Below are 15,204 nucleotides of genomic sequence, written 5' to 3' on the forward strand. Positions count from 1 at the left end.
GGTTTTAATATATGAGTAGGAGTTTTGGCTGATGGGAAGAGGGCATATCCTATAAAAAGACTTGACGGCCTGACAGAACCTGGCTTATTTAGAGTCTTGTCAGCAGTTGAGAGGTTTATGGTGCATGAGTGAAGTGGGCTTCCCAGGTAGCACTAGTGGTAAAGAACCCCCCTGCCAATGCAGGAGACAAAAGAGATGCGGGTTCTATCCCTGGGCCAGGAAGATTCCCTGGAGAAGGACGTGGCAACCCACTCCAGTATTCTTGCCTGGAGAATCCCATGGACAGAGGAGCCTGGTGAGCTACAGTCCATGGGGTTGCAAAGGGTTGGGCACAACTGAAGTGACTTAGCACACACACGCAATGACAGTTGTATATTTCATTACTCATAATTCAATGTTTGGTGCTGTGGCCTAACCTAGGTACAGGGGAAATGGAAATGAACAGCCATATGCTTGATCCAAGGCAGATTCTTAACCGCTGGACCACCAGAGAAGTCCCTGGTTGATTGTTTATTGTTGTTTCTCATTATTCCCGTATGAAGCATTTAACTCTTAAACTGCAAGGTAGAAATCATTCCATTTTGTAGACAATGGACTCGAGGTGCAGAGTGGACAGGCATAGAGTGAGCAAGTGGCTTAGCCAGGATTGAAACCCGTGTGCTGCTTCTCCAAACCTCTCCAAGACCTCCAAGCTTGGGAGAGAGATTTGGGTCCAGAAAGAGCCCAGAAACTCAGGGAGTGACTGACATGTCTACCTGATTGTCCCCTGCGGTGGTCTCAGGCACCTCGGCCGTGTTGTCTGCCTGCCAGCTGGGGCTCTGAGAAGGTCTCCTCAGCCATCCACATCCCCAACAGATGAAAGAAACCAGCTGCTCATTCATTCACCACCTCCCATCTGCATCCACCTAGCAATTATTGTCATGAGTCAAACACCACCCCTGTCTCCTTGAACCACCATCTCCAGGTGATGGGGGTCCCTAGTACCTCCCTTCCTGGTAAGAAGGGGAAACTGAGGCCAGAAGAACATCATGAGCACCATGCCAAGGCCATTCAGCTTTCCAGGGACTTTTGATCAGCAGAGATGGGTTGAGTCCAGCACAGTGCTAGAACCAACCCCAAGAGGTGAGGCTCTACTGACACCAGGTCTTGCCCCAGAGCATTTTTTAATAGTATTTTTTTGTAATATCTTGACCCTATTTATTTATTTATTTTAACTTTTTGGTTACGAGGCATATGGCATCTTAGTTCCCTGACTGGGAATCGAACCCACACCCCCTGCTGCGGAAGCACGAAGTCGTAATCACCGGGCCGCCAGGGAATTCCTCCAATGCAATTAAAAAAAATTTTTATTGGCGTATAGTTGATTTACAACATTGTGATAGTTTCAGGTGTTCAGCAAAGTGAATCAGTTATACATCTACCCACTCTTTTTTGCATTCTTTTCCCATATAAGTCATCATAGAGTACTGAATAGAGTTCCCTGTGCTGCACAGAACTGTCCTGCATTAAGCATCTTCTGTGAGCCCCGCACTGTGCCCAGCCCCAGGGATCCTTCTTCTCACAGCAACCTCTCCCAGCATCCCCACTGCTGTCATGACTACGTTATCTTCCCCCTCCATCATCTTCACCCAGAGCCCCTCCTCCCTTACTCTCAAGGCCACCTCCAGAAAAGCACTCTGTGCAGGGAGAAGAGAGAAGTTTCCATTTCTTTGCAAACATGTGCCCAAAGCACCCTTTCTTGTGAAAGTTGGTATAGTGTGTGGTTCAGGGATGTATATGTACATGTGTATGTATCAGTTCAGTTCAGATCAGTCGCTCAGTCATGTCTGACTCTTTGCGACCCCATGAATTGCAGCACGCCAGGCCTCCCTGTCCATCACCAACTCCCGGAGTTCACTCAGACTCACATCCATCGAGTCAGTGATACCATCCAGCCATCTCATCCTCTGTCATTCCCTTCTCCTCCTGCCCCCATACCCTCCCAGCATCAGAGTCTTTTCCAATGGGTCAACTCTTCGCATGAGGTGGCCAAAGTACTGGAGTTTCAGCTTCAGCATCATTCCCTCCAAAGAACACCCAGGACTGATCTCCTTCAGAATGGACTGGTTGGATCTCCTTGCAGGCCAAGGGACTCTCAAGAGTCTTCTCCAACACCACAGTTCAAAAGCATCAATTCTTCACCACTCAGCGTTCTTCATAGTCCAACCCTCACATCCATACATGACCACTGGAAAAACCATAACCTTGACTAGATGGACCTTTGTTGGCAAAGGAATGTCTCTGCTTTTCAATATGCTATCTAGGTTGGTCATAACTTTCTTTCCAAGGAGTAAGCGTCTTTTAATTTCATAGCTGCAATCACCATCTGCAGTGATTTTGGAGCCCAAAAAATACAAAGTCTGACACTGTTTCCACTGTTTCCCCATCTATTTCCCATGAAGTGATGGGACCCGATGCCATGATCTTCGTTTTCTGAATGTTGAGCTTTAAGCCAACTTTTCCACTCTCCTCTTTCACTTTCATCAAGAGGCTTTTTGGTTCCTCTTCACTTTCTGCCATAAGGGTGGTGTCATCAGCATATCTGAGGTTATTGATATTTCTCCCGGCAGTCTTGATTCCAGCTTGTGCTTCTTCCAGCCCTGCGTTTCTCATGATGTACTCTGCATATAAGTTAAATAAGCAGGATGACAATATACAGCCTTGACGTACTCCTTTTCCTATTTGGAACCAGTCTGTTGTTCCATGTCCAGTTCTAACTGTTGTTTCCTGACATGCATACAGGTTTCTCAAGAGGCAGGTCAGGTGGTCTAGTATCCCCATCTCTTTCAGAATTTTCCACAGTTTATTGGAAAATGTATTTATATTATTATACACATACATGTACATGTATATGCATTTATATTATTATACATATACATGTATGTGTGTATGTACATGTACATGTATGTATGTGTACATGTACGTGTATATGTACATGTATGTGTGTGTATACGTACGTGTATGTGTGTGTATACGTACGTGTATGTGTATATGTATGTGTATGTGTATATGTATATGTACATGTATATGTACATGTACATGTATACGTATATGTATGACTGATTCACTTTGCTGTTCAACCAGAGCCAGACTGCCCGGGCTCAAATCTCAGCTCTGCTGCTGACTCCTTTTCTGACCTTGGCACATTTTTAACCTCTCTGTGCCTAAGTTTCTTCATCTGCTGAGTGAGGCTGTACCTGGCACCTACTCAGAGTTCCAGTGAGGATTCAATGAGTTAGCATATGCCAAGAACCTGGAGAGCACGTTCTATGTGCCCAGTAAGTATTAGCTTTTATTATGATGGATCTTGCCTGATATTCCCACTGCCTTGAGTATACACTGGTATTAACCCACGCCCCTAATCCCGAAAACCTTCGTTGCAACCCGATGTGCTAATTTCTCTCCACAAAGTAGGGGGAGGTGGTCGCCAGCCCACCCCTCACTCTGGGAAGATGAGCTCGTCCTCTTGAAAACCACCTGTTCCCATTCCAGCCAAGTCCCACATTTGTACAAGTGGTTGTGTATGCACGCACACATACGCACACATACGCACACATTCATACCACACTCTCTCACTCTTCAGGGAGAAAGGACTTCACAGTTTCAGTTAATTCACTGCTTCCCGGTCCCCCGCCCCAGGGAGCTGCTGGGAGCATCCGTCCTTGTCGAATTCCAAAGGTAGCTTAGCAACAGCAGCATCCGTGGAGTGAACCCCAGGCGCCCAACAGTAACCTATTTTACAGCCGCCTCCTCCATCACTCACCACCAGGCTCCTGTTGGCACCTGCAGAAGCCACTGGGCCCCGTGGTTGTCACCAGGGCCCCACACCAACAATTCCCTCTGCTGTCCTGCCCCCCCACCCACCCCAACAGCTTGGGGGCTCACCTCTTCCCTACACCTTCTTACAACTCCCACCCTCAGAGCGGCCTCCCAATATTTCCATACAATCTGGGTACTTTGACTAATCCCTTTTCCGAACTGTAATTTCCCCCGAGGCTTCTGTCAGCTGGATGTGGGTTTTGTAGGATTTTTAATTCTTTTTTTTTTTTTTTTTAAAGAGAATTATGGGGTCAGCACTTATGACCAACTCCTGTGGGTGGTGAGATCTATTTTAGATATACGGCAGGATTAAAGTAGGGAGGAGAGCAGATTTAATTAAGTTGCTAATATTTAAAGAAAATTGATGAACTCCTGGTTTACGAGTAGCACAGGCATGAACAGATCCCTCATTCTGGGGGAGGCTTTTTATTTGATTTGCTTTCCGTTTAAATCCTGGGCTCGTTTTATTTGCGTAGCCGCACTGTCCGTTTAATTGTCTTTAATAAGGAAAACGTACCTCTGCTCGCATTTAATTTTGATTTAATTAGGAGGAAGTAATTAATGGCCTCGTAAATCCCATTTTTCAGCACCACACCCCCGCCCCAGGATGAGAAGCCATCACTCTGGTGTTTTTCAAGTTGTTTATGATCCAGGGCTGAGGCTTAGGGAGGGGGAATCCCCTGCGGGGCTGTCTCCAATAGCTGCAGAGAAAAGAACCCAGATGTGGAGGCAGACAGGCCTTGGGCTGCCTCTTGTTAGCTGTGTGGCTTTAGGTAGGATGTGTGCCCTCTGTGAGCCTCAGTTTGCCAATCTGTACAATGGGGAGAGGATGAACTCTGAGCCATAAGATCATTATGAAATATCAAGGAGGTAACAGTAGAGGGTCTAAAAGTGTGCCTAGTGATTGTCCTTCCTAGTCTAGCTCACGGGTACCTGGGATTGAACAGAGTGACTGGATCCTTCAGAAATCCTGGAAGACAGTTGCAAAATTCTAATGACAGTTGCAGGGCTTCCCAGGTAAGCGCTAGTGGTAAAGAACCCTCCTGCCAATGCAGGAGACATAAGAGATATGGGTTCAATTCCTGGGTTGGAGAGATCCCTGGAGGAAGGCATGGCACCCTACTCCAGTATTCTTGCCTGGAGAATCCCATGGACAGAGGAGCCTGGTGGGCTACAGTCCATGGGATCTCAAAAAGTCAGGCACAACTAAAGCGACTAAGCACGCACACACACAATGACAGTTGTATATTTCATTATTCATGTATTCAATGTTTGGTGCTGTGGCCTAACCTAGGTACAAGGGAAATGGAAATGAACAGCCATATGCTTGATCTGAGCTCATCATCTCACATACACACTTGCGCTCTCTCTCTCTCTCTCTCTCTCACACACACACACACACACTCACCTCTCCCACTCCCCCTGTATTTTCTCTGCATACGTTGTCAGGACACCTATTGTGTGCCTGGCATGGGGAATTCAGACAAAGATGAACCAAAGTTAGTCCCTGCCCCTGAGCCCCATGAGAACTGGGGAGACGGACTGCAATCTAGAGGTGTCATAGGCGAGTGTGGAGCAGAGGGGAGGGTGCGTGTCGGAGGGCACATGGGAGGGCTGCCTGCAGGAGGAAACAAGCTGAGCCTAAAAGGCAAGAAGAGGGACTTCCCTGGCGGTCCAGTGGTTAAGACAGCACACTTCCAATGCAGGCGATGCAGGTTCGATCCCTGGTCAGGGAACGAAGATCCCACATACCACATGGCAGGGTCAGAAAATAAAAATAAATAAACTAAGAATAATAAAATAAAATAATACTTATAATAATATAATTAGTATAATATAATAATAATACAATAATAAAAAAAAAAATACTTAAAAAATAAATAAAAGACAAGAAGATGTTGCATAATGGCCCCTGTCTCCAGTGGGTCAGGATTTGAGTCTATGGTTATTATGTCAGGAGTTGGGGGAATGGATGCACTCGGTGACCCTCAATCTCTCTTGAGACCAGGTGCCAGAAGAGGAAAGGAAAGGTATCTTCAGTGAGCACTTCGTATGTGCCAGGGGCTCCCACATGTCGTCTAGTGCCTCTTTAGACTCCGAGGAAGCTCTGTCAGTCTCATTTACTGTTGACAAAACCAAGGCTTGGAGGAAGGTAGCCTCTCACTTGGGGCCAGGCAACAAGTGGGTGACAAAGCAGACGCTGGCACCTGGCTCTTCCTATATCCAAAGCCCATCACCTCTTCTGATTTTGAAGTCCTTTTCCAAATGATGAGATAGAGGCTCAGATTGAAAAGGCCACCAATGACCATGGCCTGCGGGTCCAGGGTGGTACAGGCCTCTGTCGAAGCCAAGCAGCCCCATGACTGCCCTCCAGCCCACCCCGTCTTCCTTTCTCCCTCTTCCTTAACCAGAAATGTTGTAAGCGGACTAAGTGAAGTGAAGTGAAAGTCGTTCAGTTGTGTCCAACTGAGAAGGTCAGTTGGGACCTGCTCGGCTTTTCCCTTCTCCAGGGGAATCTTTCCAACCCAGGTATCGAATCCAGGTCTCCTGTGTTGCAGGCGATTCTTTACCAGCTGAGCCACCAGGAAAGCCCAAGAATACTGGAGTGGGTAGCCTATCCCTTCTCCAGCAGATCCTCCTGACACAGGAATTGAACCAGGGTCTCCTGCATTGCAGTCAGATTCTTTACCAACTGAGCTACAGGGAAGCCCTGTAAGTGGACGAGATTCCGAAGGCTGCAGAGGGACCAACCTGTGCTTTGGAGTCAGACAGACCTGGGACCATCTCAGTCTGTTCTGCAAAATGGAGAGACATTTACATAGGCCACAATGTTTTCTTTTATGTTTATTTATCTTTGGCTGTGCTTGGTCGTCCTTGCTATGCACCAGGCTCTCTCTAGTTGTAGCAAGTGGCAGCTGCTCTCTAGATGCGGTGCGTGGGCTTCTCCTTGGCTTCTTTTGTTGTAGTGCACGGCCTCCAGGGTACGTGGGCTCAGTAGTTTCAACCCACTGGCTGTAGAGTGTGGGCTCAGTAGTTGTGGCACACGGGCCATGGCAGTTGCCCCATGGCATGTGGGACCTTCCTGGGCCAGGGAACAAACCCATGTCCCCTGCATTGGCAGGCGGATTCTTAACCACTTAGACTACCAGGGAAGTCCTGCCACAATGTTAAATTAGACTTCTGCAGAGGCTTGCAATCTGGCATGTAGTAAGCGCTCAGTAAATAAAAGTCCCATCCTCCAGCCTCATAGCTGAGGTTCTTGAGAAATATCATCCTGGGATAGAATGATCCGCACGTGTGCGCGTGCTAAGTCACTTCAGTTATGTCTGACTCTGTGACCCTGTGGACTCTAGCCCGCCAAGATTTTCTGTCCACTCCCTCTCCATTCCAGAACCAGGACCCGGGCGGGGGGTGGGGGGTGGGAAGCAGCCCCAACCCAGCCCAAATCTGCAGCTCTGAGCTCTTAGCTCCTCCACAGGCTGACCAGTTCTGTCCGACTCTGCTGTCCCCAGAGAGCAGCCCCTGGGCCCCAGCATGAGCTCTGTGTCACACTTCATGGAAGAATATCAATGACGTCATCACTGGGTTTCACTCCCTCCTTTCTATTCCTTACTGGTAGGCGATCCCTGGCCAGAGGCTGAGATAAAATGTTAAAGGCTTCAGGGATGTGATGGAGACCTAGGAGACAGAAAGGGAAGGCGACAATCACTTACAGAGTGTGTTGTTGTTTAGTTGCTGAGTTGTGTCCAACTTTTTTGCCACCCCATGGACTGTAGCCCACTAGGCTCCTCCTAGTCCATGGGTATTTCCCAGGCAAGGATACTGGAGTGGGTTGCCATTTCCTTCCCCAGGGGATCTTCCCGACCCAGGGGTTGAACCTGTTTCGTCTTCACCGCATCTGTGCCAGGTAGGACTTGATCCGATTTCTCAGGTGGAAAAACGGACCCAGAGGGATAAAAATAACAGATGGTGTGATCACAAGATTCATGAGTGATGGGTTCAGGAGATTGGCTTCCTGCACTTAGCTGGGTGACCAAACAAATGACCTCCCCTCTGTGTTCCTCAGTTTCCTCATCTGATAAATGGAACTAAGAATGACATTTTGTTCTTATTAGGGTGGTGATGAAGACTAATAAGATTACCGCTGTTATGCATTCCCCCAAATGGCATCTATTCCACCAGACTTCTGGGGAGGAGTGTGTGCTGATTAAATAAACCCGCAACGGATCTGACTAGGAAGTGGGTGAAGTCATCCAAAAAGGGAACCCATTCACCCTCTCTGGTCCCCACCTCCTCCGGGCAGAGGTGGAGGAACAGTGTAAACAGCAAACAGGAGAGACAGGTCTCCTCATCTCCAGCACTGCCGATGATTCAGGGCCGATGTCTTGAGATAATTTTATTGGGGGTATTAAACTGAGTTATGAGGTTTTTACAATCCAGCCACTTATGAGAAATCTATTAACAGTAACTGGACAGGAAGAAGGCTTCTCAGTGGAGCCCAGGACGGGCATTAATTGGGGCAATCTATAACAGGACGGGGACCCGGAAAGGTTCCACCCGACGCCTCCATTTACTCCCCGCAATTTCTGCTGAGAATCAGCAGACTCGCCAAAAAGAGAGAGATGCCCATTAATCGGCTAATGAAATATGAAAATGTTTATGGGCCATTCAATCTTCCAAATGGCACTTCTATAATCCACCTTTCAGACACAAAGTTCCACCAGCAGAATTTATACCCAGGCTCCTCCTGCATGGCAGGGGGTGGGCTTTTATCCCTCTTTGTGATGACTTCATTGGCACCTGTTATCCTGCTGAGTGGGCTGGGGTACATGGCCTCCTGGCCTGAAAGGGGCCTTTAGGGCTTCTCTTGTTCATGCCCCATCTTGACGGAAGCTTAGAGAGCAGCAGAGAGCCACCCAAGGTCACTGGCTTCCTTGGATGCGTTTTCTTCTGCTCAGAGCTGCCTGAGAGATTTGGACGTTGTAGGATAAGGACTTGGGTGTTTCTATGTGGGAGAACAGTCTTTCTGCTGGTTCCTTGCCCAGGAGATCTCGGTGCAGTGAAAACAGCCTGGGTTCTGGAGCTTAGCATGCCTGGATTAAATCTCAGTTATATATAGCTAACATTTAACAATAATATAATAATAATGATAGCTACCATTTATGGGACACTTACTATGTCTCGGGCAGGACTGATTTTCAGCTAGTACCTACCAGTATAGTTGTACCAGTTGCTAAAATAGTGAAAAGGCTCCCTACCTGCGGTTAATAGTCTGTTTCCTCTCCCTCCCCTCGGCTCCCTCCGCTCCTCGGACCTCTCTGTGATCCAGCATCCAAAGTGTTCCCACCTGGACCAGCAGGGGCTCTGCTGTGGTACCACTCCATAGGCAGTGCCACTGCCAGGCTGGCTGTTACATATTGTTAACATCATCTGGTGCCAGGCAAGTGCTAAGGGCCTTATGTGGACTTCAGACTCAATTAGCCCTCCATTTGGGCTCCCCAGGTGGTGCTAGTTGTAAAGAACCCCTCTGCCGATGCAGGAGATGTAAGAGACACATGTTTGATCCCTGGGTTGGGAAGATCCCCTGGAGGAGGAAATGGCAACCCACTCCATATTCTTGCCTGGGATAATCCCATGGTCAGAGGAGCCTGGCGGGCTACAGTCCATGGGGTCACAAAGAGTCGGACACAAATGAAGTCACTCAGCATGCAGGCGTGCCATCCTCCAGCACCTCTAGGGGAGGTGCTATTATGCTCCGCATGTTATAGAGGAGGGACCTGAGGCCCAGAGAGGTAGTGACTTGTGCGAGAATTCACAGGGAGGTGATGCTGGCACTGAGGCTTGACCAAGCTGTACTGCTTCTTCCCTCCACCATGGGCTTCTCCCAGGAGGCGTGAGGATGGAGTGAGAAAGCCCAGACTGTGGACCAGGCCAGTTCCTCCAGCAGTCTGACCTTGAGCAATTCATCCCATCTCTCTAGTCCTCAGAAGGAAAAAAAAAAAAAAAATCTGCCAAGTAAAGATAGCAAAACCTACTCTAATAGCAATTTTCTTTTTAAAGCCCTCTGCACCAAATAAGTATGTAAATTGCTCAGCTCACTGCCGGGCACATGGTGGGTGCTCCTCCCGTTTGCACCCCACTTTCCCCTCTGTCCTTCCAGTCCCTGTCTCCAGCATATGCCAAGCCCTGAGGCTGCTCTCCAGAGAAGTAGAAAGATACTTCTGCAGGCTCTGAGCCTAGGGACCCTATCCCTGTCACTCCGGCAAGGGTCATGGACAGCAGCTTGGAAATCTGCTAAAAATGCAAATTCTGAGGCCCCACTCCAAACTCCCTGGGTCAGAATCTGCTTTTTACCAAGATCTTGGGTGATTTGCATGCATAGTAAGATTTGAGAAGCATGGCTACAGCAAACGTGATAACGATGGCTTGACGTCTTGCAAAGATCTTGGAGCGGAATGGCAGAGTTGGAGGTGGAGTGGAGGTGGGGGTGGGGGTGGGTCCCAAAAAAAAGCTTTTGAGAAGAGGTGGCATTTAAACTTGCAAGATGTGGCAAGCCTTGCAGGATGAGGAGACTTTCAGTAGATAGAGAAATAAGGCAGGACACACAAAGAAAAAGCAGAGAGGTGTGGAGGTGGCTATGACTTCTTTGTAAGGGTGATAGGGAGCCATAGAAGATTGCATGCAGGGGAGGACCTGTTCAGATCTGCCTCTGAGGCTGATATCTCTGGCCACAGAGGGGAAGGTCGATTACAGGGGCAGGGCTAGAGCAGGAAGAGCCATGGAGGGCTAGTGAAACATGCCAGACCAGACAGTGAGGCCTGGGACTGGGATGACATTTGGTTTCCCCAGCCTCAGTGTCTTCACTGAAGAATGGGCAAGAAGAGATGTGCTTAGGAACAGGCTCCCAGTGGGACTTGCTGGGGGAGTGGGGCACCAAAAGGGGCTCCCACCCTGGCCTCCATCCTGCCTTCCTCCCTGCCTCCCCAGATCCACTCGGACTCAGACGAGGGTGACGGGGCCATCAAGTACACCATCTCGGGTGAGGGCGCTGGGACCATCTTCCTGATTGATGAGCTGACAGGTGACATCCACGCCATGGAGCGCCTGGACCGGGAACAGAAGACCTTCTACACCCTGAGGGCTCAAGCTCGGGACCGTGCCACCAACCGCCTGCTGGAGCCTGAGTCAGAGTTCATCATCAAGGTGCAGGACATCAACGACAGCGAGCCCCGCTTCCTGCATGGCCCCTACATTGGCAGCGTGGCCGAGCTCTCACCCACAGGTGGGCGGTGGGCTCCGGGGGGTGGGGTGAGTCAGCAAGAGGGGAAGGGGAGCGGCCGGGTTGAGAGAGGAGCCTTCTGGGGGAGGGGAGTCAGGGTACAGCTGTGAGCCCAGGTGCCCAGGCACAGTCCTGGACAATCACTTAGCCCAGGGCTCCTGATAGAAACTGGAGTCATGGGCTGAGGAGCAAGCTGGCCACTACCACCTTCCCCACCAGAGAAAATGGTGAGCGCAAAGGATGGTGGGAGAACAGGGAATGGGGGGGTGTGAATGTGGGTGTGGGTTCGTGTTCACACACCACACACTGGTGTGCTGGCGTTGTCTGCTGTGCATACTGTATTCTCACACATGTGCACATGTGCATGGCCTTTAGGACCCATGCGTGCATTTGACAGGTCATGCGTCTGCTGAATGAATGCATTCATTCATTTAACAAATATGCATAGGCACTGGGGACACAGCAAGGAGGAGGCAGACCAGCCTCTCTGCTCTTATGGAAGGGCTATTCTGGTCAAGGAAGACAGGCAGGAAGCAAGTTAACAAACCAATCCTGGGGCTGGGAAGAAGACACTGAAGCAAAGACTCGAAAGAAGTGAGAGCCTGCGCCCAGGGAACAGCATTCCAGGCGGTGGGAACAGTATAAGCAAAGGCCCCAAGGCTGAATTCCCTCTGAGGGGAAGCAGAGAGGAGACCAGATCAGGCAGCCATGTGATCATAGCCAAGGTTTTGCCTTTTATGCTCAGCAAGCTGGGAAGTTAGTGGAGGGGCTTGTTCAGAAGACTGACATGATATGACTTAATTTGAACAGGATCCTGTGGCTGTTCTATGAAGATTAGATGGAGAGGTGGGGGAAAGGCAGAAACAGATAGCTTGTTGACAAGGATATTGCAATTACCTAGGCAGGAAATGATGGTAGCTTGGAACAAGGTGGTACCAGTAAGAGTACTGAAGAGAGGTCGGCTTCTAGATATATTTCGAAAGTAGAGCTGAAAGCATTTGCTAATGGATTGGATGTGGGGTGTGAGAGAAAGAAGATTCAAGGATGACTACTGAAATTTTGACATGGGCAATTAAATAGATGGAATCTCCATTTACTGAGATGGGAGAAACAGTGGGAGGAACAGATTTGTGGGGATGGAGGGAAATCATGAGTTTGGTTAGATGAACTAAGTTGAAAGTATTTATTAGAAAGCCAAGGAGAGATCTTGAAAAAGGCAGTTCAGTATCCAGTTTCAGCTGCAAGGTCTGAGCTAGAGAGATAAATTTGGAGGTTGTCCATGGCAGAAACCCAGGGAGTACTTAGAAATCAGTTTTGCAAGTGGGGAAACTGAGGCTCAGAAGAGCCGTGACGGGCCCCAGGTCACACTGCAAGTCAGAGGTAGCTTATGAAGCCTCTGATTTCCCAAGTCCAGCAGCCCTTACTCCTGGACTCAAACTCTGGCCAAAAGAGATGTAGCCCTGTCTCTCTTCACCCAAAACTGAACTGCACATTTCCACATGGAAAAGCCAGAAAGGTAGCGAGAGATGAGGCTAGAGGAGGAAACTGGATTCATGCAAAGGACTTGAGGGAAGCAGGTAGTCTGGGAAAAGCTTAAGCAAGGAAGTAAGTGGGCAGACTTGCATTTTGGAAGCCTCCCTCTGCCTCCGGGTGGAGAGTGGATGGGAATGAGGGGTCCAGAGGGAGGTGTAGCCCCATATCCCCCATGCTGGCTTGCCCATCAGCACTTCAGTCTCACTTTGACTCTGAGAGGTGGCAGGACTGATGTCAGCATCCCCACTGAACAGATGGAAACACCAAGGCTCAGAGAGAGTAGATGATGTGACCCACGGTCACATAGCAAGTCAATGACCAAGCAGGTCGTTGTGCTGGGCTCCCAGGCTTTTGGAGTGGCAAGGTTCTTGTGTCACTCATGGGAAAAGTGACCGAGAAAAGGGCAAGGACTCATTCAAGGTCACCCAGAGAGTGGGAGGCTGAGCCAGCCCCCAGCTTGATGAGCCCAGCCACAAGGAACCCCCTCCCTGCCCCACCCCCGTCTCCTGGTCCACTGACTCTGACATTCCTCTCAGGAAAAAATGGGACAAGCTGGGGGAACCCAGGAGGTGGGAGGAGGAAGCAGAAATTAAATTAGTTTATTGCATTTGAGCAACTTTTTGAAGGAAAAGCAAATCCGACACTTGGGTGCTTACGGAGATTCCAGGCAGCTTTGAAAATCAGTCACAATTACTGAGCCTCCTGATCTGGGCTGAGGGGGGCGGGGCCGACAAGCAGCACCGGGGTCTGGGCAGCCTCGGAGATCAGACGAAGCAGGGACACAGCTTGGGACATGAAAGGCAGCAGCGCTCACAAATTAAACCACTCACAGCTTAAAAGGGAAAGGAACTGTGCCGGGGGACTCCAATGAGCCACGCTTCTGAGGAGGGGCACACCAGCCACGCTGAGCCTAACGCTGCAAAGCGGGTCCCACATCTGATGGTCAGGAAGCCTGGCTCCCCACATGACCTCAGGAAAGTCCCTGCTCATCTCTGGGCCCCAGGTTCCCCTCTGAGCACAGAGTGGGCTCATTCATGCCCAGACGTTTATTGAGTGCCTACTCTGTGCCAGAGACTGTTTCAGGCATTGGAGATTCTTAGGAAGCCTACATTTAGGGCAGGGAGAGAGATAGGAAAGAAAGAAACAAGTCAAGATATAAATACACCCTGTGGTGTAAGTGTGAGGACCAAGGGAATTGGGACTTATATTGGGGGAGTGCTATTTTAGACAGAGAGGTCGGGAGAGCCCTTTCTTTTTTTGTATTTATTCAGTTATTTGGCTGCATCTTCGCTGTATCACACAGATATTGTGTTGCGGCGCAAGGATTCTTTCGTTGTGGCGCAGGCTTAGTTGCTCCAATGCGTGTGGGATCTTAGTTCCCCTACCAGGGATTCAATCCACATCCTCTGCATTGCAAGGCGGATTCTTAACCACCAGGGAAGTAGGAACATACCGGCCTTCCTTTTTTATAAGAGAACATTTGAACAAGATTTGAAGGAACCAAGGGAAAGGACCAAGGAGCTATGTGAAACTCAGTTCTCAGTTCAGTTGCTCAGTCGTGTCCAGCTCTTTGCGACCCCATAGACTGCAGCACACCAGGCCTCCCTGTCCATCACCAACTCCCAGAGCTTGCTCAAACTCATGTCCATTGAGTCAATGATGCCATCCAACCATTTCATCCTCTGTCCTTCCCCTTCTTCTCCTGCCTTCAATCTTTCCCAGCATCAGGGTCTCTTCCAATGAATCAGTTCTTTGCATCAGGTGGCCAGAGATTTGGAGTTTCAGCTTCAGCATCAGTCTTTCCAATGACTATTCAGGACTGATTTCCTTTAGGATGGACTGGTTGGATCTCCTTACAGTCCAAGGGACTCTCAAGAGTCCTCTCCAACTCCACAGTTCAAAAAGCATCAATTCTTCAGTGCTCAGCTTTCTTTATAGTCCAACTCTCACATCCATACATGACTACTGAAAAAACCATAGCTGTGACTAGACAGACCTTTGTTGGCAAAGTAATGTCTCTGCTTTTTAATATGCTGTCTAGGTTGGTCATAGGTTTTCTTCCAAGGAGCAAGTGTCTTTTAATTTCATGGCTGCAGTCACCATCTGCAGTGATTTTGGAGCCCCCTAAATTGTCTGACACTGTTTCCACTGTTTCCCCATCTATTTCCCATGAAGTGATGGGACCAGATGCTGTGATCTTAGTTTTCTGAATGTTGAGTTTTAAGCCAACTTTTTAACTCTCCTCTTTCACTTTCATCAAGAGGCTCTTTAGTTCTTCGCTTTCTGCCATAAGGGTGGTGTCATCTGCATATCTGATGTTATTGATATTTCTCCCAGCAATCCTGATTCCGGCTTGTGCTTCATCCAGCCCAGCATTTCTCATGATGTACTCTGCATAGAAGTTAAATAAGCAGGGTGACAATATACAGCCTTGACGTACTCCTTTCCCGATTTGAAACTAGTCTGTTGTTCCGTGTCCAATTCTAACTGTTGCTTCTTGACTTCCTACTTTTGCATTCCAGTCCCCTATAATG

The 15,204-nt window shown here is 48.9% G+C and overlaps 1 protein-coding gene across 1 annotated transcript in view; it reads left to right on the forward strand.

Moving 5' to 3' along the window:
* Positions 1 to 15,204, forward strand: part of CDH22 (cadherin 22) — a 141,366-nt gene that overhangs the window by 61,044 nt on the left and 65,118 nt on the right. Inside the window, 1 exon segment of the mRNA XM_070382060.1 lies at positions 10,846 to 11,140. Within this exon segment, the coding sequence (XP_070238161.1) occupies positions 10,846 to 11,140 (295 nt within the window).

Source organism: Bos mutus, chromosome 13 (assembly GCF_027580195.1).
Source record: "Bos mutus isolate GX-2022 chromosome 13, NWIPB_WYAK_1.1, whole genome shotgun sequence".
Lineage (NCBI taxonomy): Eukaryota > Metazoa > Chordata > Mammalia > Artiodactyla > Bovidae > Bos > Bos mutus.